Below are 25,994 nucleotides of genomic sequence, written 5' to 3'. Positions count from 1 at the left end.
GAATTACAATGCAGTAGTTTAGGCAAATAGAAAACACTAATCACTCATAAAACACATAATTGGTAACACTATAAAAGTTGAACTCCACCTTTTACAAAATTACCTTACAAGCTCCGATTGTATGTCCTCATCTACATATTGAATCCTCTGTGAATCACCACTTCACCATGGTGGAGTACTTTGTCTGTCCTAGGGATCATAGGGGTTATGTTGTCTGGGTGCTTTTGACCCCCTGATAAGGACTCCCAAGGCAAATTGGGGCCAGGGGCCAGATGAAGAGTGATTCAGATTACACTTATGACAGGAAGATTAAGGGAACAGTTTATCCTGCCCAGGATAGGGTTATCATGTCCCCACCCTGGAACCAGGCCTGGGGCGGGATCCTGAGGGAGAGTGCCTGGTGGCCACGCCTTAGCCCATGGGACCCTCCTGTAGGCCCACTCCCGCAGGAGGTGGAGGGTAGAGGCCCTGGCAGACCGATCCCCAGCTACTGAGGCTTGTGAATGGGACATGGAATGCAACTTCTCTGATGGGAAAGGAGCATGAGCTAGTGCATGAGGATGAGAGATCGGCTAGATATAGTTGAGTTTACATTAATGCAAGGCCTGGGCTCTGGAACCAATCTCCTGGAGAGGGGCTGGACTCTGTTCCAGTCTGGAGTTGCCCTCAGTGAGAGGTGGTGGGCTGGGATGGGTATCCTTGTATCCCTTTGGCTTGCTGCCTATATGTTGGAGTTTTCACTGATGGATGAGAGGATTGCTTCCCTGTGCCTTTGGGTAGGGGAACAGGCCCTGAATGTCAATTGCGCACCGAATGACAGGTCAGAGTACCCAACCTTCTTGAAGTCACTGAGCAGGGTGCTGGAGGATAATCCATCCATTGTCCTACTGGGAGACTTCAATGCTCATGTAGACAGTGACAGTGAGATCTAGAGGGGCATGACTGGGAGGAATAGCCTGCCTGATCTAAACTCAAGAGTTATTCAAACAGCATGTTCAAACATAAGGATGTCCATAAGTGCACGTGGCACGAGGATTCCCTAGGTTGATGATCGATCGTATCATCAGATCTGCAGCCATATTCTGGACACTCAGGGACCTGGGAGCTGAGCTGTCAACTGATCACCACCGGGTGAGTTGAATCAGGTGGCAAGGGAGGATGCTGGATAGATCTAGTGCACCTAAATGTATAGTGAGGGTGTGTTGGGAACACCTGGCAGAGTCCCCTGTCTGCAAGATCTTCAAATCGACAGCATTCCAGGGAAGGCTAAGGACATTGAGTCCGAATGGACCATGTTCCGCACCTTCGTTGTTGAAGTTTCTGCATGGAGCTGCGGCTGCAAGGTGGTTGGTGATGGTGGATGCCAGAGGTGAAGGGAGCCATCAAGCTAAAGGAAGAGTCCTATGAGACTTGGGTAGCCTGTGGGATTTCAGAGACAGCTGATGGGTAATGGCAGGCCAAGCGGAATGCAGCTTGGATGGTGGCTGAAGCAAAAACTCTGGTGTGGGAGTTCAGTGAGGCCATGGAAAAAGACTGTGTATAATACTGTGTATAGTGCAGGTGGGGCACTACTGACTTCAACTGAGGATATAGTCGGGCAATGGAAGGGATACTCCCTAAGCTTCTGAAGGCTCTTGATGTTGAAGGGCTGTTGTGGTTAACATGACTCTGCAACATCACTTGGAAATCTGGGGCGGTGTCTCTGGACTGGTAAGACTGGGGTGGCGGTTCCCATCTTCAAGAAGAGGGATCAGAGGGTGTGCTCCTACTATGAGGGGATCATACTCCTCAGCCTCCTCAGCCCGGGAGGGTCTATGCCAGGGTGCTGGAAAGGAGAATTCATTGATTAGTCGAACCTCAGATTCAGGGGGAACAATGCAATGTCCTGGCCATGGAACGCTGGACCAGCTCTTAATCCACTTAAGGATAATCAAGTGTGAGTGAGAGTTTGCCCATTCAGTTTACATGTGTTTTGTGGATCTGGAAGAAGGCATTTGACTGCATCCCTTGGGGTATCCTGTGGGGGGTGCTGCGGGAGTATGGGCCATTCAGTCCCTGTATAACTGCAGCAAGAGCATGGTCCACTTTGCTGACAATAAGTCAGACTTGTTCTTGATGGACTCCACCAGGGCTGCCCTTTGTCACCGATTCTGTTCATAATTTTTATAGACAGAACTTCTCTACGGAGCCAAGTGATGGAAGGCTTTTGCCTTGGTGACCTCAGCATCTAATCTCTGCTTTTTGCAGCTTTTTCCAGCTTGGACTGGAGCAATTCACAGCTGAGGGTGAAATGGCAGGTATGAGAATTAGCAAGTCCGAGTTTGAGGCCGTGGCTCTCATTCAGAAAAGGGTGGAGTGCCCACTCGGGGTCAGAGTTGCTGATCCAAGTGGAGGAGTTTCTTGGGGTCTTGTTCATGAGTGAAGTAAGAGGGGACCGGGACGGATTGGGGCCATGGTTGCAGAGATGCAGAAGCTGCACCGGTCCATCATGGTAAAGAGAGAGCTGAGCACAAAAGCACCAGTTGATCTACATCCCTAAGCACACCTATGGTCCTACCTATGCTCACAAGCCTAGTGACCGAATGATTAAGAAATAAGCTTCCTCTGAAGGGTAGCTGACCTTTCCCTTAGTGATATGGTGAAGAATGCAGTCATCCAAGAGGGGCTCAGAGTAGAGCCACTGCTCCTCCGCATCGAAAGGAGCCAGCTGAGGCAGTACGAGGATCTGACAAGGATGCCTCCTGGGCGCCTCTTGGGTGAGAAGTTCCAGGCATACCCCAGGGCAGACCCAGAACATGCTGGAGAGAGTGTATCTTTCAGCTGGCCTAGGAATGCTGGAGGAGGTGGCTGGAGAGAGGGAGGTCTGGGTTTCTCTGCTTGGGCTGCTCCTCCCGCGACCCAGCCTTTGATAAGTAGAAGAAAATGAATGGATGGATGTTGTTTAATTTCCAAGTCATTCAAAAGCAACCACCCTCAGTGGTTAAATAACTTTAACACTCATTTTTAGTGAAATACATGTTTTTAAAATTACATATATGCCACCTCCAGAGGTTTTGATGGAGCTACTGACTTTGCCTTTATTCATAAGGAGAGACACCTCTTTAACCCACAGTTCAGTGTCATCCTCTTTATTGGGAAATCAACCGCAGTAGCTTTTAAGAATGTGCAAAGTTTCATGAAGATCTACACACTGGCTGATCACTTGTATTTTATCCCTTGAGCCATGTGGTTACCATGGCTGAAATGAACTCTAGGAGAATAAACGAAAGGTAACTGCACTGTTACAAAAAAAAAATTAAAGGAACACTTTGAAAACACATCAGATCTCAATGGGGGAAAAAAAAATCATGCTGGATATCTATACAGATGCCACATTGTTTGATGGAAATAAAATTATTAACCTACAGAGAGCGGAATCCAAAGACATTACAAAGTGAAAATTTATGTGTCAGGCTAGTCCATTTTGCTGAAATTTCATTGCAGCAACTCCAAAGGGTACTCAGTAGTTTATATGGCCCCTATGTGCTTGTATGCATGCCTAACAATGTTGGGGCATGCTCCTAATGAGATGACAGATGGTGTCCCAAGGGATATCCTCCCAGATCTGGACCAGAGCATCACCTGAGCTCCCTGAAAGTCTGAGGTACAACCACATTGCCTAACGGTAGCGCCGGTTTCTGGCTGCATGACCGCAGATGCTCGTCTCTGGATGAGTGATCTGGAACAATCATTTCGTTGTGTGCCTTGTGGGCACAATGACAATGAGTTCAATTCAATTTCAATTCAATTCAATTCAATTCAATTTTATTTATATAGCGCCAAATCACAACAAACTGTCGCCTCAAGGCGCTTTGTATTGTGGGTAAAGACCCTACAATAATACAGAGAAAACCCATCAATCAAAACGACCCCCTATGAGCAAGCACTTGGCGACAGTGGAAAGGAAAAACTCCCTTTTAACAGGAAGAAACCTCCAGCAGAACCAGGCTCAGGGAGGGGCAGTCATCTGCCACGACCGGTTGGGCTGAGGGGAGAGAAAGGCATGCTGTGGAAGAGAGCCAGAGATTAATATCAATTAATGATTAAATGCAGAGTGGAGTATAAACAAAGTAAATAAGGTGAATGAGAAGAAACAGTGCATTATGTGAACCCCCCAGCAGACTAGGCCTATAGCAGCATAACTAAGGGATGGTTCAGGGTCACCTGATCCAGCCCTAACTATAAGCTTTATCATAAAGGAAAGTTGACTCTAATCTAATCTAATGGAGGTGTTGGATGGACCAAAACATAATGTCCTAGAGGGACTAGATTTAGGTGAAGCGAGCATATTGATGTGCCATCCTGGAGGAGTTGGACTACCTGTGCACCCTCTGTAGGGTTCAGATATCACCTCATCCTATCAGTAGTGACACTGACCCTAGCCAAATGCAAAACTAGTGAAAAAAAACAGTCAGAAAGATGAGGAGGAAAAAATGTCAGTGGCCTCCACCTGTAAAACCATTCCTGTTTTGGGGGTTGTTTCATTGTTGTCCCTCGAGTGCACCTGTTGTTAATTTCATTAACATCAAAGCAGCTCAAACTGATTAGCAACCCCCTCTGCTACTTAAATGACCAGATCAGTGTCCCAGAAGTTTAACTGACTTGATGCTCATACTCTGATTATTAAAATCTGTTCCTTTAATTTTTTTGAGCAGTATAAATATCAGCAGCACTGTGGATAAAGTTTAGTTCTGCTGATTCACCTTTTTTGTTTCCTGTTTTAATCAAATTCCTGATTAGCTTCTCTATTTAAAGGTCAAGAAATCAGGGAACAAAAGTTATTAACCTACACAGTTGATCATTTAGGATGCATATCATGTAAATATCCATTTATCTTACAGCTAAATGTTATCATAATCCATAGTGATTATCCTATAATTGTTAGTTTGTGCCCCTTAAAGTGGACTTTCAAAGGCTGAGTTTCCTCTGTGAATATACTAATGTCAGCAGTTATTCGTCCTCTGTTAGTCCTTTGTGTATTTCTTGAATGCAAACCTAACTGTGACTACATGATCAGAAGATTACTTACATCTTATCAGTTAATCAGCTTTCTACTGCTTGTTTTTTGTTACATAAATTTATGTCATGCTTGTAAATTGTTTATTACCACCAACAAAATAACATCAGAGATAACCTTACTCAAATGTTTGCAGTTATTTAATCCCAGACAGAATTGTTCTCTGCCTGCCGATCAAATGTCAGCCCTGCTTTCATGACAAGAAGACACACTCTCTCCTGATTCCTGATCTTCCTGACCACACATGTAGCCACATGCGGACTCCCTCTTCCTCCCCCGGAGTCGCTCCAAGGTGCCAGGGCTGTGGTGATGGGTGCCAGTACAGACATCGGGGAACAGTTGGCATACCATCACACCAGGCTCGGTGCCCAGATAGTAATAACAACGAGGAGAGAGTACATTCATTGCACAAGGTCTGTGCTCTTGAGAATGTGTCTGATGCAATTTGTCACCTGTTGTGCACTTCCCTTTACACATCCATCACTATTTTCAACCATTTTCTTTCTTCATGAAACCATCTGCCTTAGTTGTTGGCAACAGTTTTTACTGTTTAGACATAATAATTACACTCTCAAGTATCTTAGATCGTGACTCTGACTTTTCTCTGCTACAGTGTATAGTGAGTCTTAACTCAGGGGAGAACAGGACAAATAAGGAAATGTAAGTGTTGTGGTACGGCTGCCGTGCCACTTGCTGTCTGTGTGGGTGTCAGATGTTTTTGAGGGGTACAAAGGGCTCAAGCACTGAGAGAGACCTGTAAAGGTTTTCGTTTGTTGGTTTGTTTTAATTAAAAGCAATCAGACTTTTTTCCTTTCTCATTTAATCTAAGAGTAGGTGTAAACAATACTGATAATACCAGAAATACAGCTAAAATGTATTTTGATTTGCTGATTTGACTTGCTGTTGACAGCTGCCTCTTCCATACATGAAAGACAAATTAAGAAATATTTAGCTTTTCCTCATGGGCCTAAAATTAAGAAAAAACTGGCTGAAATGAGCTGCGTGAGGTTGCATCACACTATCCATACACTCAGTGAATTATATGAAAGGCTGTTGTCAGAGAATCCTCCGATCTATTTTTTTTCTCTTATCATTATTGCAGTACCTTCCTCAAAAACCTTGAAACTTTGTCTGCATTCTTATTGGCCAATAAACAAATGCACTTGACTCTTTTGTGTTGCTTAGCAACACAAGCCAGACCCTGATTTTATATATGAAAAAGCAGGATTCAGCCAATCTGGAGACTACAGGGTACAGAGTGGTGGAGACCAGCCACGGTGCATTTTTAATTAAAACATTACAAGCGTTTATGAGTGAAAAGCGATGAAGGCATTGTCTGTGGTCAAGATTATAAGGCACAGTGACATGAGTGATTTTTTTTTCCTTTAGTTTCAGTGAAGACAAAGATATATGTAATCTGCATGATGGTCAGCTTTGGATTTCAAACAGTCCTTTCTATGTAATTATCTGATTTAAATAAAGTGACTTTTAATTCATTAGAGGTGGGCTTGACCTTTCTGTCATAAGCACATTGTTTGCAATGAATAGTAAAGATGGGGATTATTCAGGTCAACCATGCAGGTAAAGAGAGGAAAAAAGGTGTCTGTTTGGTATATTTTCATGTCTGTCTTGTCTTTGAATTTATTTTGTATAGGTTTGTCTTTAATTCAGCAACTGTATGCAGCCTCTTACAATAGAATTTTACATAATATGTGCTGGTTATTATTATGTCTCTTTCTCCTATGTTCTCCCATTTCTATTAGTCAAGCCAAACCACGCCAACTTTATATATGAAGCACTTTAAAAGCAGCAACCACTGACCAAAGTGCTGAACATCGGAATAAAAAATACATTTGAATGAGAGAAAATAAAATAAATATTAACTAAATAGAACTCAAATTACAACACAAAATAAAAGTAAAATAATAATAATAAATATTAGTTAAATTCTCCCATGTGTCTGAATATGGCAAAAGAAATATGGCAAAGGAGACACAAGTGCAGTGGAGCATAGAGCAGGTCTGGTGTCTTCTCTGCTCTGTGAACATGCCTCTCAGTCTTCTTAGTGACTGTAGATATCTTACATTTGCTCAGGTCTGTTTACTGATATTAATCAAAGCACAGAAAGGCTCAAAAAAGGCCCAGATTGAAGTCCACCTCATATGCAGACCAAATACTGGTGGCCCAAAAAACTGTAATGCCAGCCAAAAAAAAAAAATCTTATTCTATGATTATCTTGGACTCTACTGGGCAGATAGCACTGCTAGTAAGGTCACGTTAAAAAGTTAGGTCAGCCTACAAACACCTCTTTTAACATTTGATGTGTGATAACTGGTAGAACTGGTTTTCTGCCTTTTTACTCTCTGGTGTGCCTTCAAAAGCACATTCATGTCTACACCACTGTAATGACCTCTTCTGGTAGAGTCACTGTCTGCTCACTAAATCGGAGCTCCTAGTTTATTCAGCTGGTCACTCACAACTTTGATACATACCGAAAAAAAAAAAAAAAACTACAGGAAGCAACAGCCTGTTCACAGAAGGTTTTAGAGCCTCCGTGTTGATGGATTAGGTCATATTTACTCCTCTGTTGCACATAATAAAAGGTAGAACATAAGGTTTTCTTGGCTAAAGTCTCAGCTGAAGACATTGTAGTTAATTGGACACAATGATTCCTCTGGGATCTCCTCTGATCTTAGTGAGTGTGTGTGTAAGAGAGAGAATGAGAGCCAACTTTGCCATGTGCATGTTGGTGCTGTGACAAAAATAAAATTAAAAAAATGACTTTTTTTTAAAATCCAGGTTTTATTTTGTAGTATAAAAGAAGTCCTGTTTATTTATTCCCATGCATACAAATTAATGATCAATAAACACTTTGAATAAACCACAACTGTAATGAGCAAGTCTGAAAATAGATGTAAAAAAATAATACTGGGTAATTTTAGTTTTTTTTTTTTTTTCCCGCTTGTACAAAGCACTTTATGGCATGGTTATTACAGTATTCCCCTGCGTAGCTTTTATTGTGTGTGATTCACTTGCTTAAACAGTGCTTTTGATTGCAATTCTGCTGGTAATTAACATTACTGAACAGTGAAACTCCTGCACACAGAGAATGAATCAGAACATTTTATGTGATTTTTAAAGGGCAGGCTTCATATTGTTGCCTGCTGAATAAACAGGAAATTTCATCAACAGTGCCAACAATGAAACGTGAACAGCTTCCGAGCTGAAGAGCAGGTTCATGCTGGTGTGAATCTGAAGTTCACTGCTTGTGCTGAGAGGTAGACTGGGACTTGTTGTTCTTTGATCAGCGTCACAACAAAATCACTAGTCTTCCACTCAGCGCTACCAGTACCTTCCCCTCATTTTGGTCACATCCACATCCTTTGCTTTCATCTGTAACAGAGGAAAAAGAAACAGGCTTGTAACACCACAGGGCCTTTAGATGCTTAAAAATCTCCCCTTGGCTCTACTGGTGTTAAAAATTATGTATTGATTTTGCAACATCAGTGACATGTTCAGAGGTAAAGAGGGTTTCAGGACATGCATGTGTCACAGGTGTTGCAGGACACCGGCGAGTGGCATGCTGGTAGGTTGCGAACTTTAGATGTTGGAGATGGAAACACAACATGCATTTCCCATCTCTGTGTTTCCCCCAACCCATTTCTCTCTGAAGCCTGTTGACATTCCATCCTTCCTTTGTTGTTGTAATGCCAACCTTTCAGCTCCTCTCAAAAGCGGGAGACAGGAGAAGGGTGGGGGGGGGTGGGGGTGGGGGGGCAGTGCAGCACTTAGAATAAACGCTGTTCAATGGAAATGTAAACGCAGGTCATCAACTCAGTGATTTGTGTGTGTGTGTGTTTTTTTTTTCCTTTCTAATAGGTCACATTTGGGGTGGAAGGATGGGAGAGAGAGAGAGACATACAGATTGTCCTGCATCCCCAGTATGTTTTTGAGCTGGTAGCTATGCAACAAGACTGGGAGTCAGTGGAGGAGGGGGATGGGAAGATGGGGACAGTTAGTGAGAGGAAGGAAGCACAGGAGGAGAGAAAAAGGGGCTCCTTAAGTGCAAACTAGAGAAAAGAGGAGTGCTGAGCAGAGACAGCCCTCCATTTATACCCAGAGGAGAACCTGGAAGAGATTGTCAATAATGGTCATGACACTAAAACACTTCATTTGGCGTTGTTCTCGTAGCCTCACATTCACAACACACAAAAAAATGTATTTAGTTTCTAAACAACGGCTGAATTGAATGCTGACCATCAGGTTGTGTTAATATTCAGCTGGATGCGCCGACACGGTTTAAAATAATCCCTAAAAGCCACAAAATAAACCTGTTATTCCTTCCAGATCGCAGCTAAATGCAAACGATTAGCCCTCGACGTGGGAGCTGTCCAGTGTCTCGGTGCTGAATGACGCCCTACTTTTTTTTTTCTTCCACGTCCATCTCCTCCTCAGCATCTCGCCTCGATTCCGGCCCGGGAAAAACATGCCACCTGTTGCTGCACCGAAGTTTTCTCTCTGGAGGTTATAAAGCCAAAAGACCTCTGATATCGGACTCATATAATCTCCAGTGATCCCAGTTTTGAAGTGTAGTAAGGTCACTTATGTTTTTTCCCCCCTCAAATCACGGCAACATGACGACATGATAAACATTTTCCCTCAGGCGAGGCAGGAAGAGGAGGAAGGGGTTGTCATTTAATTTCCCTTAAACGCAGTCGCGTTTTCAATTGCCATTTGTCTTTTTTTCCTTTCTTTTTTTGTTTCCTTTGTAGGCTAAAGGGTAAAGGATTTCACATCATCTCATTTGGTTTTCAATCCTTTCAATTCAGCGTGGGAAAAAAAAAGAAAAGAAAGAAAGGCAGCTTAAAGAAACGAGAGAAAACAGCACAGTAATTAACACCCTGCTAACAAGCAACCAAACGCGGTATTTGTTTAAGAAATCCACTCACCGTTTATCGATGGGAACAACAGGTGACGCCGACATAAAATTAGGTAGTGTGTTCTGGGTGAGTAGCCGAGGCTGCACCTCTTTCACTGTTGGGTTTTCTATTGAAATCGGCCACAATCGGAGCCTGTGCGCCCTCCCATCTGAGCGCCACGTAATGGTTATCATGATGTTACTGGGTAAGCTCGAGGAAGATGGATCAGTGTGTTTATATACGTCTGCTGCCCGGAGAAGACAAGGAGGAGGTGGGACGATGTGGAGTGACGACTACGAGTGGAGACCAATTGACGTGAATTTTTTTTTTCAGACCTTGTTAAGGGTGCGGCTTAAACCAGCAGCCAAATTACATTATGTGAAGGTTAGAGAACCATATGAATAAAACATATGGAGGCTGGAGATGTACGTTGATGGAAAATAGTATGATTACTACTACTGTTTTTATTTAAGGAAAGGCTTTTGCATCGATTTGATTAATGTGAGTCGGTGCAATTTTGTGGCCTAATGTCAGCGCGTAATTCCAAAACCCCAGCAGTGCAATAAACTTCACCTGAGCCCCTGAGCCTGGCTTTGGTGGAGAACACAGATGTAATAAAATTAAACTGTGAGCTCAAGATTAACATTTACTTAATTTGGAAAGATGAGTTAGTGCAACTGATGTGCTTAGGAGAGCAAAGCTCAATCCAGTTTTAATTTAAAACACAAGTAAGAAATTGCTCTGAAAATACAGCAAATTGTGTACAATAAGGTAGAATTCTTTATGAATATACAGTCATGTGAAAAAGAAAGTACAAATCCTTTCAATTCTAAGGTTTTACATATTAGGACATGAAAAATTATCGAGTGTTAGGTTTCTGAAAATGCTTTAATGCAACTTCAGATAAACAACAACATGTGACTTATTACACCGTGACATTATCGATTTAACCATTTAAATTAAGCCAAAATACAGAAGCAGTGTGTGAAAAAAACAAGTACACCCCACAATTCAGTAGCTAGTAGAAGCACCTTTAGCAGCAATAACATAAAGTAATTGTTTTCTGTGTGACTTTATCAGTCTCTGACATCGTTGTGGAGGAAATTTGGCCCATTCTTCTTTACAACGTTGCTTCAGTTCGTTGAGATTTATGCATATTCATTTATGCACAGCTCTCTTAAGGTCCCACTATAGCATTTCAGTCATGTTGAGACTTTGACTGGGCCATTGCAACATATTGATTCTTTTCTTTTTTAGCCATTCTTTTGATGATTTGCTGCTGATCTTGGGATCATTGTCCTGTTGCAGGACCCAGTTTGGGCCAAGCTGTTGGAAATATGGCCTCACATTTGACTCTAGAATAGTTTGATGTAGAGAGGAGTTCACGGTCAACTCATGGACTGGAAGGTGTCCAGGTCCTATGGCTGCAAAACAAGTCCAAAAAAATCATCACCCCTCCACCACTGTGCTTGACAGCAACCCTTCCAAACAAGCCATACAAGACTGAACATTAACATTAACATTTAACACACTAACTGAGGTCTATGGAGTCTGAGATGTACCTCCTAGGTTTTTGCAGTGTCTCTGAGCATTATATTGTCTGACCTTGGGGGTGAATTTGCTGGGACATCTGGAAAGATTGGCAACTGTCTTGAATGTTTTCCTCTTGTGAATAATCTTTCAGGTTGTTTGGAGTTTCCAGATTGATGTTTAGCAGCAATTACTTCTCTAAGATCACTGCTGAACTCTCTTCCTTGCCATTGAGTCAACACACACCTGAATGCCCCAGACCAGCAAACTGCCAAAACTTCTGCTCACACTTGATAATAATCAATTAATCAAATGCATTTGATTAGTAGCGCCTGGCTGCTCCTTAACAGCTTAATTCCTATAGAAGCAATTTTTCACACCCTGTTTCTGCATTTTAGGTTCATTTTTGCTAAATAATGACACAGTGTCATGTCATATATTTACCTCATTTTAATACTTGCTAATGACTGGATGTTTTTTTTTTTTTTAATTATGTCCTGGTACGTAAAACCTAAAAATTTAAATAAGGTGTAATTTCTTTTTCGCATGACTGTAGAGGCAGTTACTGTAAATGCTGATCTTTTTAACTGTGTAATGTTTTTCTTTGGCAAGCTTAAAAGCTCATGGAAATTGAATTATTTTAGACCAGATCTTAATGTATGAGTGTTGTGATCATTTGGCAGTTTGATTTTGTTGATGTTTGGACGTTGACTGTTGTGGATGTGTGATGTGGTTTCCAGTGTTTGTATGGCTGAGAACGGTGTTAAGGTTCAGCTTGCAGTGGGGCATGAGCAGCGTTCACCTTCAGGCTAGTTGTTAAAATGTTGATGCAGTTCCTGTAATTATGTTGTGCAGGGAGTATGGGGAGTTACAACAAAGCTGAAATCTTGTCATAGTTCAAGAAATATTTTAGAGTAATGAGCTGCTAGGTGTGATTAAAGTAGAAACACTAAGTAAAGGAGTATAATCACAGCTAAACATCAGCTTTATGCTACAGTCCCGTAACATGTTTTATTGCTGTTGTGGTTTATAGTAGGCACACTGTAAAATAACAGGTTTGCCACTAATTTACTGTAATGTAAATTTCTCACACCCTAGCTGATGGGATTTTGTGTATGGGTTATATATAAACAAATAAAGTAAGTAAATACTGTGATATGAAACAATTTGTAAAAACAAATCCATAGAAAACAATATGCCTAAAAATGTTAAGATTACCGCATCAGTAATGTTTAAATAAAAGATGCAAACTGTCTCTGGGAAATACTCTTTTCAACCTACACATCCTTATAGGCTTTTACAAGAAAATAAAATATTAAAGTTAGCAGGATGAAATCTTGGAGTCTTGTATCCCTTTTTGAGGACGGTCAATGCAAACGTGTTCCCAGATTTAAAGATCGTCTATATTGTAGAACACAGGCCAGCCCACCTTAAGATAACATTTTTATCATCTGAGACACAGCAGAACGCTGGACATTCATTTCAGCATTAGAGTAACAATATATTCAAATTGCATAACAGCCAGATTATCAAATTACTCATTGTTTTTGACCTTCTTAACAGTTCAGTGTCAGTGTATTGGCTTGAAGGGGGCGAATGTGATTTAAATTTGCAGTCTTTAAAAGTTTGGAGTTAACATTGTTGGGTTTTGCTGCTGTAATGATTCCAAAATTGAGCAGCACTCTCAGTCAGTCCTGTTTGGCTTCATGACACTCTCTGCCAGCTCCTCGCTCACCTTATCTGAACCAAAGAAAAGCAGTAACACTCCTCGCTGAAAGAACTGCATCTGAATATTCATGATTTTGGTCTGCGTAAAAGTTGCATTATATCTTTTGGGAATTGTTTGTTTATAATTAGTAACCGTTAGTAAACCTCAGAGCAGGCTATTTATACGATTTGACTGCAATTAGACACCATCACCTTATACAGCTCTGCTCATAATTTTATATGTCATCATGTGATGCTGACAAGTGAAGTTTCTCCCTTCATTTTCACATTAAATATAAAATACAAAAAATGAACACAATTTCTCATTTCAGGCTCCTGAAGCACATGGTGATGTCTGGAAGTTATCTTGTCAGTTTGTTAACAAAATCCCCTCTAAAATGTGATATTTACGGTGACATGAAGAGAAAAGCAAGAAACTTTAGTTACGGAGAAGCAGTTTAACATCAGTCCATCTTTTTCCTAACGGCTTTATCCAAGTTAAGACCACATGAGGTGAGAGCTGCCGGAGCTGTCATACACCCTGCACTGATCACCAGTCTATCGCAGAGATCACAGTTTAACCTTCTGCTTATCCAGTTCAGGGTCACCTAACACCTATGTGAAGCTGGTACTCTAGCTTCACATGGGGGGAACATGCAAACTCCTCACAGAAAGACCCCAGACTGGATTCAAACACAGGATCTTCTTGCTGTGAGGCAACAGTTCTAACCATAACACCATCATGTCCCCCACAGTTTAACCTTAGGAAAAGATGTTCAACACCGGCACCCATTTATTTTAAATTATTTCACCCATTAATTTTTTTAAGTACTTATTTCAGCACAGCTCAACTTTCATTTTCCACTCAAGGAACCTCTAAAACCAGTCCATCGATGTTTCCTGATTCCCCTGTGCAGCATTTCATCAAAGTTTTTAGATTGTTCTATTAAGCTTTTCCCCCTCAGTGAGATACTGAAATCAAAGCATTTTCTCTGATGCAGGCTATCTATCTGCATGCAGTAGAAAAAACATCCTTACCCACCCACCTCCCATTTTATGGATGCAAAAGTTCTGCTGGGGTGACTGACGAGTGTCTGTTTGTAAAAAAAAAAAAAAGGGGGGGGGGGGGGGGGGGTGCATGAGTGACCCTCTCTGTGCTCTATTCTTTCTGCCAAAATGACCAAAAAGAAGCCTGGGTGGATGCAGCTATCACAAAAGCTTTGTTCCTTTGATATCCCTGTAAAGACTGGCTATCAATGAAACTCAAGAGTCAGGCTTAGGGAGGAACCTGGGGGAATATCATGTTCACTGTCTTGTGAGGCTTTAGTTGTATAACGAACCATGCACTCTGTGCCTCTTGATAGAAACATCAGGAGGTAGGATTATGCATATTAGCGATCTCCCTCTGTTCTCCCCTCTGCTTTCAGGGCTTAATGTTAACATCTGCACACGGAGTGAGAGCCACAGATGAGCTGGAAGCCTGTGCTGAAAGTCTTCCATTCAGATGATCTATCTGATCACTATAATGGACTATGCAAGTTATTTCGATGACATTATAATGGAGTCTGAAGGGGAGAGAGGCTCGGGCTCTTTGGTGTTGATAGAAGCTGAGTCACTTAGGCCTACAGTACTTGATTTTCATCACGGGAAAAAAAAAAATTAACCACTTCACGAAAAAGACCTTTAATTTTTGAAGCCACTCAATTAGCAGTGATATTTTTCATTTTGTATCTTTGTTTGTTAAGGCCTTCTTATTAATAGTCAAATTCCAACAAAGCTGTGGATCATTTCAGATTTTTAAATTAAAATAAAACCAGAGCCCCATAATTATTCAACATCAGCCGTCATTATTCATGCATTTGGACCCTTCAGCTGTTGTTTACACTGATAAAATCCATTTGCTGCTTGAATGTGTAAGAGGGAGTTTGGATAAGCAACAGGGCACAAGCAGAGGTGTGGGAGCTTTGGGAGGCAGTGAGCATTCATTATTTTTCATGCTCTGGGTCAAAACTATGCTTGTGTGGGCTGGGCTGGTAATATGATGAAAATTTACACGCTTCCTGGAAACCAGGTGAGGCTGCAGGATGTTTTTTGGCTGTTAAAAGCTCCCATTTGAACAAACGTGGTTTTAAACTGAGGATGAAATGAAACCAGATGCCCCGTGGGGACTGTTTGATCAGATTCTTATCCTTTCTCACAGCCTGTTATAAAAAAAAAAAAAAAAAAAAAAAACAGCCAACATTATTGGCAAAATATTTCTCCTTTGAATGTAAGATCCGATCCTCACCTTTGAGGCGGCTTGGTTAAGGTAGATTGTATGGGTGTGGTAGCATCAGTGCATCACTGAATCACTGTTTGGACCACCTCGTAGGATGGCTCCCTCTGGTGCTCACTTTTAGTTTTGACAAAACTGCAAGACAAATCTGCTGGGAATTGTTTGAATGAGTAACAGCACAAGTGAAAACGCAAATCAGAGGAAAAACAACTAATCAAAACCTAAAGTTACCAGACACTTTGATAGGTACAATTTTTCAACATCTTTTAAAGGCAAATATCTAATCAGCTAATCACATTGCAGGAAGTTGTGTTTACAGGCATGTAAACACAGTCGAGACAGACTGCTTAAGTTCAAACCGAGCATCAGAAAATGGAAGAAAGGTGATTTAAGTGACCTGGAACGTGGTATAGTTGTTGGTGCCAGAAAGGCTGGTCTGAGTATTTCAAAACCTGCTGATCTACAGTACTGGGATTTTCCCAAAAAAACAATCTCTAGAGTTTACAGGGAATGGTCCACAAAAGAGAAAATATCCAGGGAGCAGCAGTTCTCTGGGTAAAAATACCTTATTGATACCAGGAGAATGGACAAACTGTTTCAAAGTGACAGGAAGGCAACAGTAACTCAAATAACCACTCGTTATAACCAAGGTGTGCAGAAGAGCATCTCACATCAAATCTTGAAGCAGATGGGCTACAGCAGCAGAAGACCACAGTCAGTGCTACTCCTGTCAGCTAAGAACAAGAAACTGAGGCCACAGTTCACCAAAACTGGAAAATAGAAGACTGGAAATACACTGCCTGGTCTAATGAAAGTCAACTGCTGCTGCCACATTTAGATGGTAGGGCCAGAATTTGGTGTAAACATGAAAGCAATACGGATCTATCCTGCCTTCTATCAACAGTTCGGGCTGCCTGGGTGGTATAATGGTGCAGGGGATATTTTCTTGGCAAACTTTGGGCCTCTTAGCATTAACCTAGCATCATTTAAATGTCACACTCAGTGACTCAGAACTGTTGCTGACCATGTCCATCCCTTTATTACCACAGTGTACCCAGCTTCTGATGGCTGCTTCCACCAAGGTAACAGATGTCACAAAGATCAAATCATCTCAACTGCTGTCTTGAACATGACAGTGAGTTCGCTGTATTCAAGTGGCCTCCACAGTCACCAGATGTCAATCCAGTAGAGCACCTTTGGGACGTGGTGGAAGACTGACATCATGGATGTGCAGCTGACAAATCTGCAGCAACTGTGTGACGCTCTCATGTCAATATGGACCAAAAGCTCAGGAATGCTTCCAGCATCTTGTTGACTCTGTGCCACCAAGAATTAAGACAGTTCTGAAGGCAACAAGGGGGCCTAACCTGATACTAGCAAAGTGTACCTAATAAAGTAGCCAGTGAGTGTATAAGGACACAAAACCCTCACATAACTAATTGATATATTTCAATAAACAATGCACACAACCCAAACCACTGCTACATTTGTACATTACAGTGATGTACTGAAGCTCTAATAGATCAATAGATTTGTGACTATTAGTTTAGAAACCAGTGTGCCAGAATTCAAAATAAAAGCTTTTGTCCTTTAGGGAAAAAAGTTGAGAGTTTTTCATTGGTCATTTAAAGGATCCATCTGGCAACGTTCTCCAATTTGAACATATTGTTCAAAGACGAAAAGACCAAGACCATCACAAGTCCCTGTATCCAAAGCCTTGTTGAACATGAATACTATTTTAGTTCTGGAAATACAACCAAATGTGTAACTGTAACTGAAAATAGTTGGCAAAGACATCCTTCAGTTTAAAACAGATGAGGCTTGGGTTAGAGTGCCAAGAAGGGATGACAGCACATTCCTTATTATAGGTGAAGAATAATTACGGGACATTAAAACAGCACTAAGTTACAAGATATGGCGATTTAATTGTTGTTCATGTCCCAGTACAGAAATATTGTACTTTTTTAAAACATTCGTTCAATAACTGAAGTTGCCAGTGTTGTCTTGAAGTGGCATTAAAAGAAATTTCCAGAGTTTACAGTCAGCTCCCCTCAGATAACCTCAATAAGCAAACATGTTCTCTCTGTACTATAAACTTCCACAAGACAAATAAATAGCATTCATTTAAATGTAGGTGACTGAAACATTCAAAGAAAACGCAGCGGCAGATATGAAATATGCTTCCAGATTTTAAAAACTAAATTCAATAGCATGACTGCTTAACACAGAAAAAGTTTGAAGCAGCAAAGAAGCAAGCGCCCCGAGCTTGAATATCTTACAAACATAGCACAAAGCAGAAGTTCTTTAGCAGCATTTCACCATCTGGTTTAATCACAAATGTTTTTACTGTGCACTGACTATTGTAAACTACAATGATAAGCCAAAGCTATTTCCTTTTTATTTTCCTTGGCTGGCTTTTCAATTAAGAAAGGATAATTTCCCAAAAACTAATTGTTTTTGGGCGATTATGAAGTAATGTTTGCCATGTTTGCTTAATATCAGACTGAAATAAAAATGTCAGATTAAAAATTCAAAAAAAAAAAAAAAAGAGATCAGGCTCTTTCACTGAATCCTTGTTAACTATTTGCAAAATGGCACAAAATTATGGATCCTTAATCAGTGTACATGAAACATTATTGCCCCTCAGGAAAAAGGTAACACAAGCTTAGATTTTCTTTTCTTTTTCTCCTGAAAATCTGAACAAAATCAGACTCAGTCCACAGATCAGACCAAAAACGGCAGTTACGCAACATGAAATTAATTCAACCAGCCTTTGCAACAAACACACTGAGAACATTTGTTAAAAATGTGAGAGAAAAAAAAAAAGCAAAAACAAAAAATAAATAAACAATCAAAAAGACAAACTCAATATTTGGCAAGTATGCACAACGTCTATTTGTAGACCATATGTCATCACACGGGGAGATAAAGGCCCCAGAACGGGAGCCGGCAGTGGCTCCATCATTCAAGAGGAAGTGGAATACTGTGTGCATCTCTTCTGCCCTCAATCCTCCGTCTGTGTGCCTCCTCCCATCTTCTGCTACAACTTGGCTTGGGTAGTCGAGGGGGCTTTCTGCAGAGTACTGAGGTGAGTGTTCAAAGGGGGTCCATTTATATCAGGAGACATGCGAAGACAAATTCCCTTCCCGTTTTTATTCCCCGCACAGTGCCGACTACCGGATCCTGGTGAAGAGGTTTAACACTGAGACGGATTCCTGAAAGGAGGAAGGGAGGAATGAGGAAGGTGGAAGTTACACAGAGACCATTACAAAAATAACAGACAGGTGCTAAAACTGTGCATTCAAGGCAGCCAAACACAGAAAAAGAGAAAGGGAGAAATGGGAAGAATACATGCCTTAGTAGATCTCATCTTGCTAAAGACATTCCAGAACCTCAGAGTTTCATCTCCAGCCCCCGTCACAATGGCCTCTCCATCAGGTGACATAGCCTGCATTTAAGCCATTATTAATTCAATATCAACATACCAGCTACACAAAACCTCAGAAAATAAGGCTGAAAATGCCCATTTCAGTCATTTTCAGAAGCTCTGTGTCAGTGCCACACTTTTACCTTTAAGGTATTCAACACTGAAACTTCTTAAAGGGTCGGTCAGTGAGTGCAGTTTTAGAGGAATATTTTTTTTAGACTACATGTTTTTCCCAGCAACTCCATACTTCTGCTTTAAGCCATCTGGGATTATCTTTAACTTACAGACAAAAAACAAAAAAACAAAACAAAAATACTGACCAGATAAAGTACTCTGTAGGAATGTCCTGTAAGTTTGGCCACTTGAGTTAGAGAAGGATATTTCCACACCAGGATCTGGTTCTGGGAATAACCGTGTGTGCTGACCTGCAGAGGAAGAAAATGTTTTTTTTCCCCACTTATTTACCTGACAGGTTTGTTTGCTGTATGATAAAACAAACAAACAAAAACAATAATTCCACATCACTCCTTCCAATACAGACATGCATTCAGCTTAGCTATTATGTCTTTCAGCCATAAGTAAAATTACACACACGCATGCACGCACACACACAAGCCCCAACTCAAAAATGCGCGTTGCATGTTACTGGATGGCAAGAAAACTCGCCAGCACTCCTAAAATTAACCTTGGTGTTGGTCTGCATTTAAAAGCAGATGCATGCTTTCTATTTCACAGGCGCAGAGTCCAGTCAAAGATGTGGGAGGACTCACCAGTTCGTTAGTGTGCTTGGACCAGGCCAAGTTGCAGACCTGAGAGCCAGTGTCGGTGCACTGCAGAGGCTGGCCAGTCAGAGTGTTCCAGAAGCGGATGCAGCGATCGGCAGTCCCTCCTCCAGAGGCCAACAGGCCGTGCTGGTGAGGAGACCAGGCGATGGCCTTCACTGCAGCTAAGTGCTCTGTGTACTGCTGCACTGGGAGAACGCTTGAGTGGTTCCACACGAGTAACTGCAGACAACAGGTTGAAATAATATGATGACAGAAATTTTTTGACATCTTTCTGAAAAAGGGAGCCTGATAAAAAAAAATGTGTAGTGGACAAAGGCATGAGTGAGATTCTCTGCATACCTTGTTATCATTTCCACCTGAGGCTAGCAGCTGGTGGTCTGTGCTCCACTTGAGCCCGCAGACTTCCTGTCTGTGTCCTTGGAGACGGCGCTCCGACTGGAGAGGCGGTGCTCTGATGTCCCGCTGCAGGATCACCCGATCACGGCTTCCAGACGACAGCTGGTCCGCATTCCATGCTAGAGCACCTGGAAGCAGAGAATGAGAGGCAGATCGAAGGGGAGATGATTCACCGACCATGAATGAGAAATGTTGCTAAACAACTGCACGAAAATGAATGAAAGTTGTCTCTGCCTTCATTTCCATAGACTTTCAACTTACCCACTCTGGCTGTGTGTCCTTCTAGTACAGAGAGCTTCTTCCCTGCTGCTGCATCCCAGATTTGTACATAGCCTTTATGGGTGCCCACAGCTACCAGGTTACCCTAAAAATAGACAGCATGCTTTGAAGATGATACCAAGACGTAGGAGTCTGTAATCTTACAATGGCACAAAGATAGGAGCAAAAGCAAACACCCTCAAGTCTTTTCTTAGCTACAGGATAGGTTAAAACACAGCCTGCATCCATAAATCAGCTTGCATTTCTTAGAATATCCTAAAATAGTCTTGTTCCATGGCAGATCTTTAAGTGGATTCATTATGCGTTTCCTAACTTTCTGTCACATATATACTGTTACAATGGTGAATGAATGAATTTAAACATAGCCAAAGATTCTATTAATAAGGTCAGCATTTGTACAAAATTACTGTAGTCCAAAGCTCAGGCTTCAGACTGCTCTAAACACTCAGTTTCTGACAGTCTTTTCTACTGTTAGAAACTGTAATAAAGAACCGCAGTGCAGGATTCTTTACAACATTATTTAAAGTTCTGGATGTTTGTAATAAAACCTGAAAACAGCTCGCAAAGATGATAATCAATAAAGAAAAACCCACCCTCTCTGACCAGCCCACTGATGTCACAGAATCTCCTTCCACAGAAAGGTCACAAAGACGAGTCACCTAAAGATTTGAAAAGTAACAGACAAAAGAGACCGATTAATATTGATAGATCCAGGAGGTAGTTCAGTTATGTCTTTTTCATTAAGTAGGTATGATATAAAAGTGTAGCGATTCTGTCAGTTGACACGTCACACACACCTGGCTGGTACAGGCACTCCACAGGTAGACGCAGGTACCGAGTCCCACACTGAGCACATTCAGAGAGGACCAGTCCACTAGGTTGAGGTAGAAGTCATCTTGAAGCTCTGGAGCATCCAGAACTTTGAAAGGAATTTTAGAAATTTTGCGAGTCGGTTTTCTCGGTGATCGAAGAAGCTTCTGACTGCAATGCAAAATAAAATTTAATAAGTAACACAGTAAATACTTCTGTCCAAATTAAGAAATGGCACTTAGCCAAAAACTAAATTACCTGTTACTACTGACAGGTGATAGTGAATATGGAGAGACTGTGTTTCCATCCTCTTCAGGAAGAGCTCTCTTGGTGCTTACAGAATACTACAACACACAAACAGATCACTGCTAAAGTAGAGAAAACCACCATAAAACAAAATATGTTGCCTTTTACAATTTTTTATTATTTACACTAAAAAGGCTCCTCTTGGCAGGTGTAGATGGCTGTAAGCGACGATCTTCTGACTGGGGGTCCTGGACTTTCTCAATGCCCGCTCCTAGTAGCTCATTTTTCAGCAGAGCTGAGTAAGCCAGTCCGTCCGCTGAAGACAAAGGAACAGACAGAGGGGAAATCAAACCAGGCTGTCAAAATGATTAAGTTCAAACCCTGTGCTCCCTTTGCAATTTCTCTGCTCTCGCTCACATCTCTGAAGATCAGGGAGAATTTTCCACTAAGCTTTGTTTAGTCCTTATCTCCAGTCTCTGTGAGCCTGCCCAGGCTTAGTAAACAAGAGAAGGTCAAATTATCAAGTTTGACTGGAGCAAAAAGAGATACCTGTGGAAATGAACTGAAAATGGATAAAACTCATGCTTAAAGTATATCTACACACAGAAGAACATATTTCACTGGGAATGGGAAAGCAATGGTAACTCATAACACATGACTATCATGATAATTACTCTATAACTAGGTGTCTATAACTGACTTTTTGGAGTGTAGCACAATTTAGATGCTTGTGAAAAGGGAGAATAGGTGGAAACACAGTCTGTCATGACAGACATGGTGCAGCACGGTCCAGCTAAAGTGGGCCAACCTTGGCTGATGGGGAAAAAATTATTTAATACAAAAGTGATGGATTACCTTTGTTGCTGTCAGTGGTGCCATCTTTGGTTTTCCTGTTTTGATTGTGCGACTTTTCAATTTCCTGAGTCAGAAAATTAAAATCAATAAATGATCATTCTGAACCAATTCTATAAGCTTAGTGTCTAAAAAAACACTTTCATCTTGAGAACGCTGTTCTTTTTGGTAGGGCAGTCAGAAGAGTGCTTGGGTGTATCGTGGCAGGCTCACATTAATGCGATGGAAGTTGACACTCCAGTTGGCTCCAGCCCGGGAGGGAATGAAGCGATCGCCATGCTTGCTAGGGGAGGACAGGGGGGAGCTGGTGGGTGTCAGAGATCGCACTGCTCCTACAGCTTTCTACACAAGGGAAGAGAGAAGACAGCATTTTTTTTTTTTTTTTTTTTTTTTTTTTTACTCTAAGCCAAACACAAACAGGCCTTGGACTGGACTTGAAAACTCAATAATGGAACATGGACATAATTTAGATGGCAGATGGTGTATCGTTTGAGGTGATAACAACAGGAGGCAACATTCATAAAAGCCAGTCTTTTGGCCAGTGAGGTCTTGTTTTCACTCAGCAGTAGTGACACTGTCAACAGACTGACATGTTAAACCATTTTCTCTTACTACACATGGAAAGGACCACCTTCTACTCCCAGTAGACCTGCTTAACAAGCCTCTTTGGGAGGGCATTTGATCATTTAAAAACCAAGACAAGAGGGTTCTGTAGTCTTCATTAGGTGAGGGAATTAGTTTTTATTTACAGGAGACGCATTTCATTTACATACAATGAAAGAGACAGGAATGACAAACAAACAAACTGCTTGTGCTTTTACTTACAATGGGACTTGCATTCTCATTTTGGATATTGATCTGCTTGAGGAGCCTGCACTCATAGTGCTGATCCATGATGCCTGAGGACAGGACAAGACCACAATAAAGTTAATGCACAGGATTAACTGTTTCAACAGTGCGCCCAGTGTATATATTTTTGACACAAAACGAACACATTTATGGGATTTAACAAAATGCATCGTGGATGGCTACCGGTCAAACACCGGCATATATGGCGTATTTGTCGTCAGATAAGCAACCCTGCTATTCAGCTGATTTAAAACGCTTAGAACTCATATGAAAAGACAAACCCAACAGCCACCTACACGGAGCAGTAATCCCAAGAGAAACCGTTTTGTATTGATCAATTAGGCAACAAAGCCACATTAATTAAAAATCCTTTCGAAACAATTACAAAGCCAAACCGATCACTAGTTAAACTGTAGAGCCTTTTACTTTAATTTCATCTCTCACTTACTAACTAAGGACAAATGTGTTATTAAATGACAATGACATTCGAGTGCCTACGATCAGCTGCGGCTGTGGACATGCTAACACTAACAGCACTTAAATTATGTTTATGAACACTTCCATCTTATAACTTCAGCCCAGCAGTAGACATTCACTTGTATATCCCATTAAGCAAAAATAGCGCTGTCTGTGGTGATTATCACTAAAATATGAATTTTAAAAACCTTAAACAATCCAACCACCCAGTATATACAGCTATGCTAATGCTAACGCTAGCTCAGCTGTGTAACCCGACGTAAGATGTTTCTTGCGTTAATACCTACCTTTCCCCCAGTAAACGCTTCCCCTTTTGGCGCTGTTATATTAGCTCTTTAGCGCTTTTCTGTTTCAGTTGAAATGTCTTGCTTTGTGTTTTTTTACACTTAAAAACGATCACACACAAAAAACAAATATTTTCTTCTGCCGAGCATTCAATTTAGGTTCGCTAAGCATCACGGGAAAGGTGTGACGTCGCTGTTTTTGAATCACACATTCTGCGTTGCTAAGGAAACGTGTCCCTACTCAGCGTCTCACCAGCTGTCTGCACGACCGGTTACGGAGGGTAAACAAGCGTGCCAGCTACAGCAAAGCGGCACAGGTTTGAAAATGAGTAGCAGTTTAGGTCATGTCAAAAAGGACAACAGGTCAAAAGGTAACAAAAGGCCGTAAAAAGAAAAGCGTAATTTTAATATGTCATTTTCGAGCATCAGCATTGATGCGCTCTCAGATTCATTTAATTTTCAGATTCCTAGGTGCCGTATTTGCACGACAATTCCTAAAAACAAAATATAACAAAGCATCAAAATACAATTTACTGAAGTAAAAAACAGAACAAAAAACAACAAAGACTGATGCATATAGGAATTACTTCAGTTCGTTTCAATGTAATTCAATATACTTACTAAATTATAATATACACTGCTCAAAACAAAGGAACACTTTTTAATCAGAGTACAGCATCAAGTCAATCAATCTTCTGGTCAGTTAAGTATCAGAGGGGGATGTTGATCTTTTTCAGATGCTTTGGTGTCAATGAAATTAACAATATTTACATAGTTGTCCCTCTATGCACCTGTTAACAGGCAACTATGAGACAACCCCCAAAACAGGAATGAATTTACAGGTGGAGGCCACTGACATTTTTTCCTCCTCATGTTTTCTGACTGTTTTTTTTGTTCTTTTTTCATTAGTTTTGCATTTTGTCTAGGATCAGTGTTACTACTGATAGCATGAAGTGGTACCTGGTGCCTACAGAGGCTGCAGTCCAACTCCTCCAGGATGACATAACAATATGTGCCATTGTCATAGGTTTGCCCTGGTCCAGATCTGGGAGGAGATCTCCCGTTAGGAGCATCCCCCATCATTGTCAGGCATGCATACAAGCACGTAGGGGCCATACAAACTACTGAACACTATTTTGAGTTGATGCAATGAAATTTCAGCAAAGTGGACTGGCCTGCCACATCAATTTTTCACTTTGATTTCTGCGATGTCTTTGAATTCAGCCCTCTGCAGGTTGATGATTTTCATTTCCATCAAACAATGTGGTATCCTTTCATTCCTAACACATTACCCCCTCAGGATAGATATCCAGCATGTTTTTGTTTTTTTTCCCCCCACTGAGATCTGATGTGTTCCTTTATGTATTTATTTATTGAGCAGTTTAGTTAACTTTCATTTATTCTCCAGAAGTTTGTTTCAGCCATGAGTGAGTGTGTCCAAACTTTCAACTGCTACTGTATTTATTGATAAAATGCATTGTCGATGACTAACTGACAAACACCAGCATGCATATTAGTTATGAGGTAAATAAACTCCAAAGTGGAGATGTTTGGCCATAATGCACAGCACCATGTTTTGTGAAAACCAAACACAGCATATCAGCACTAACACCTCATACCAACTGTCAAGCACAGTGGTGGAAGGATTATGATTTGGGCTTGTCTTGCAAACACAAAGGTAATTTCTGGCACAACTTCAACTCCCAAGGTGTACTCAGAAGAACAATAGTCTAAAGAGACTGAAGCTCCAGCAACACTTGTGGTATAAAGAAGAACTTTATTACTTGACAAAAACGTTTCAGCCTGTGGCCTTCGCCAGGGTCATTTGAAACATGTTGGTCAAATTGTTCTTCATACCACAAGTATTGATGTCGCTTCAACCTCTTTGGGCTTGTTTTGAAACCACGTGACCTGGGCACCTAGCAGTCATTGAGTCGACCATGAACTGCTCTGTATAGCAAAGTATTCTAGAGTCAAACAGCTAAAGCTTGGCCCAAACTGGGTCATGCAATAGGACAGTGATCTCAAGCACAGCAGCAAATCTACAACAGAATGGCTGAAAAATAAAAGAATCAAGGTGTTGCAATGGCCCAGTCAAAGTA

The 25,994-nt window shown here is 41.3% G+C and overlaps 1 protein-coding gene across 1 annotated transcript; it reads right to left on the bottom strand.

The window, feature by feature from the left end:
* Positions 1–17,388: 17,388 nt before the first annotated feature.
* Positions 17,389–24,090, bottom strand: LOC115796416 (fizzy-related protein homolog). Its single transcript, XM_030752821.1, has 14 exons — positions 23,896–24,090; positions 23,108–23,181; positions 22,496–22,624; positions 22,286–22,349; positions 21,616–21,746; positions 21,443–21,528; positions 21,172–21,355; positions 20,968–21,033; positions 20,357–20,459; positions 20,039–20,223; positions 19,685–19,918; positions 19,235–19,339; positions 18,843–18,935; positions 17,389–18,702 (listed from the first exon to the last, which is right to left on the bottom strand). The coding sequence occupies exons 2-14, from the start codon at positions 23,174–23,176 to the stop codon at positions 18,661–18,663; spliced, it is 1,491 nt and encodes a 496-aa protein (XP_030608681.1). The 5' UTR covers positions 23,177–23,181; positions 23,896–24,090; the 3' UTR covers positions 17,389–18,660.
* Positions 24,091–25,994: the final 1,904 nt, after the last annotated feature.

The sequence above is a fragment of the Archocentrus centrarchus genome, chromosome 17 (genome assembly GCF_007364275.1).
Source record: "Archocentrus centrarchus isolate MPI-CPG fArcCen1 chromosome 17, fArcCen1, whole genome shotgun sequence".
NCBI classification, from domain to species: domain Eukaryota; kingdom Metazoa; phylum Chordata; class Actinopteri; order Cichliformes; family Cichlidae; genus Archocentrus; species Archocentrus centrarchus.
The sequence above is the reverse complement of the archived record's forward strand: the minus strand, read 5'-3'. Positions and strand labels throughout refer to the sequence as shown.

Excerpts from the sequence above, each read along its gene's own strand:
- LOC115796416 (XM_030752821.1), bottom strand. The coding sequence starts at position 23,176 with ATGGATCAGCACTATGAGTGCAGGCTCCTCAAGCAGATCAATATCCAA. Across the intron at positions 20,460-20,967 it reads CAGTGGGCTGGTCAGAGAGG|GGTAACCTGGTAGCTGTGGG; the intron begins GTGGGTTTTTCT and ends GTCTATTTTTAG. Across the intron at positions 18,936-19,234 it reads CCTACAGAGTACTTTATCTG|GCTATGTCACCTGATGGAGA; the intron begins GTCAGTATTTTT and ends GCTTAAATGCAG.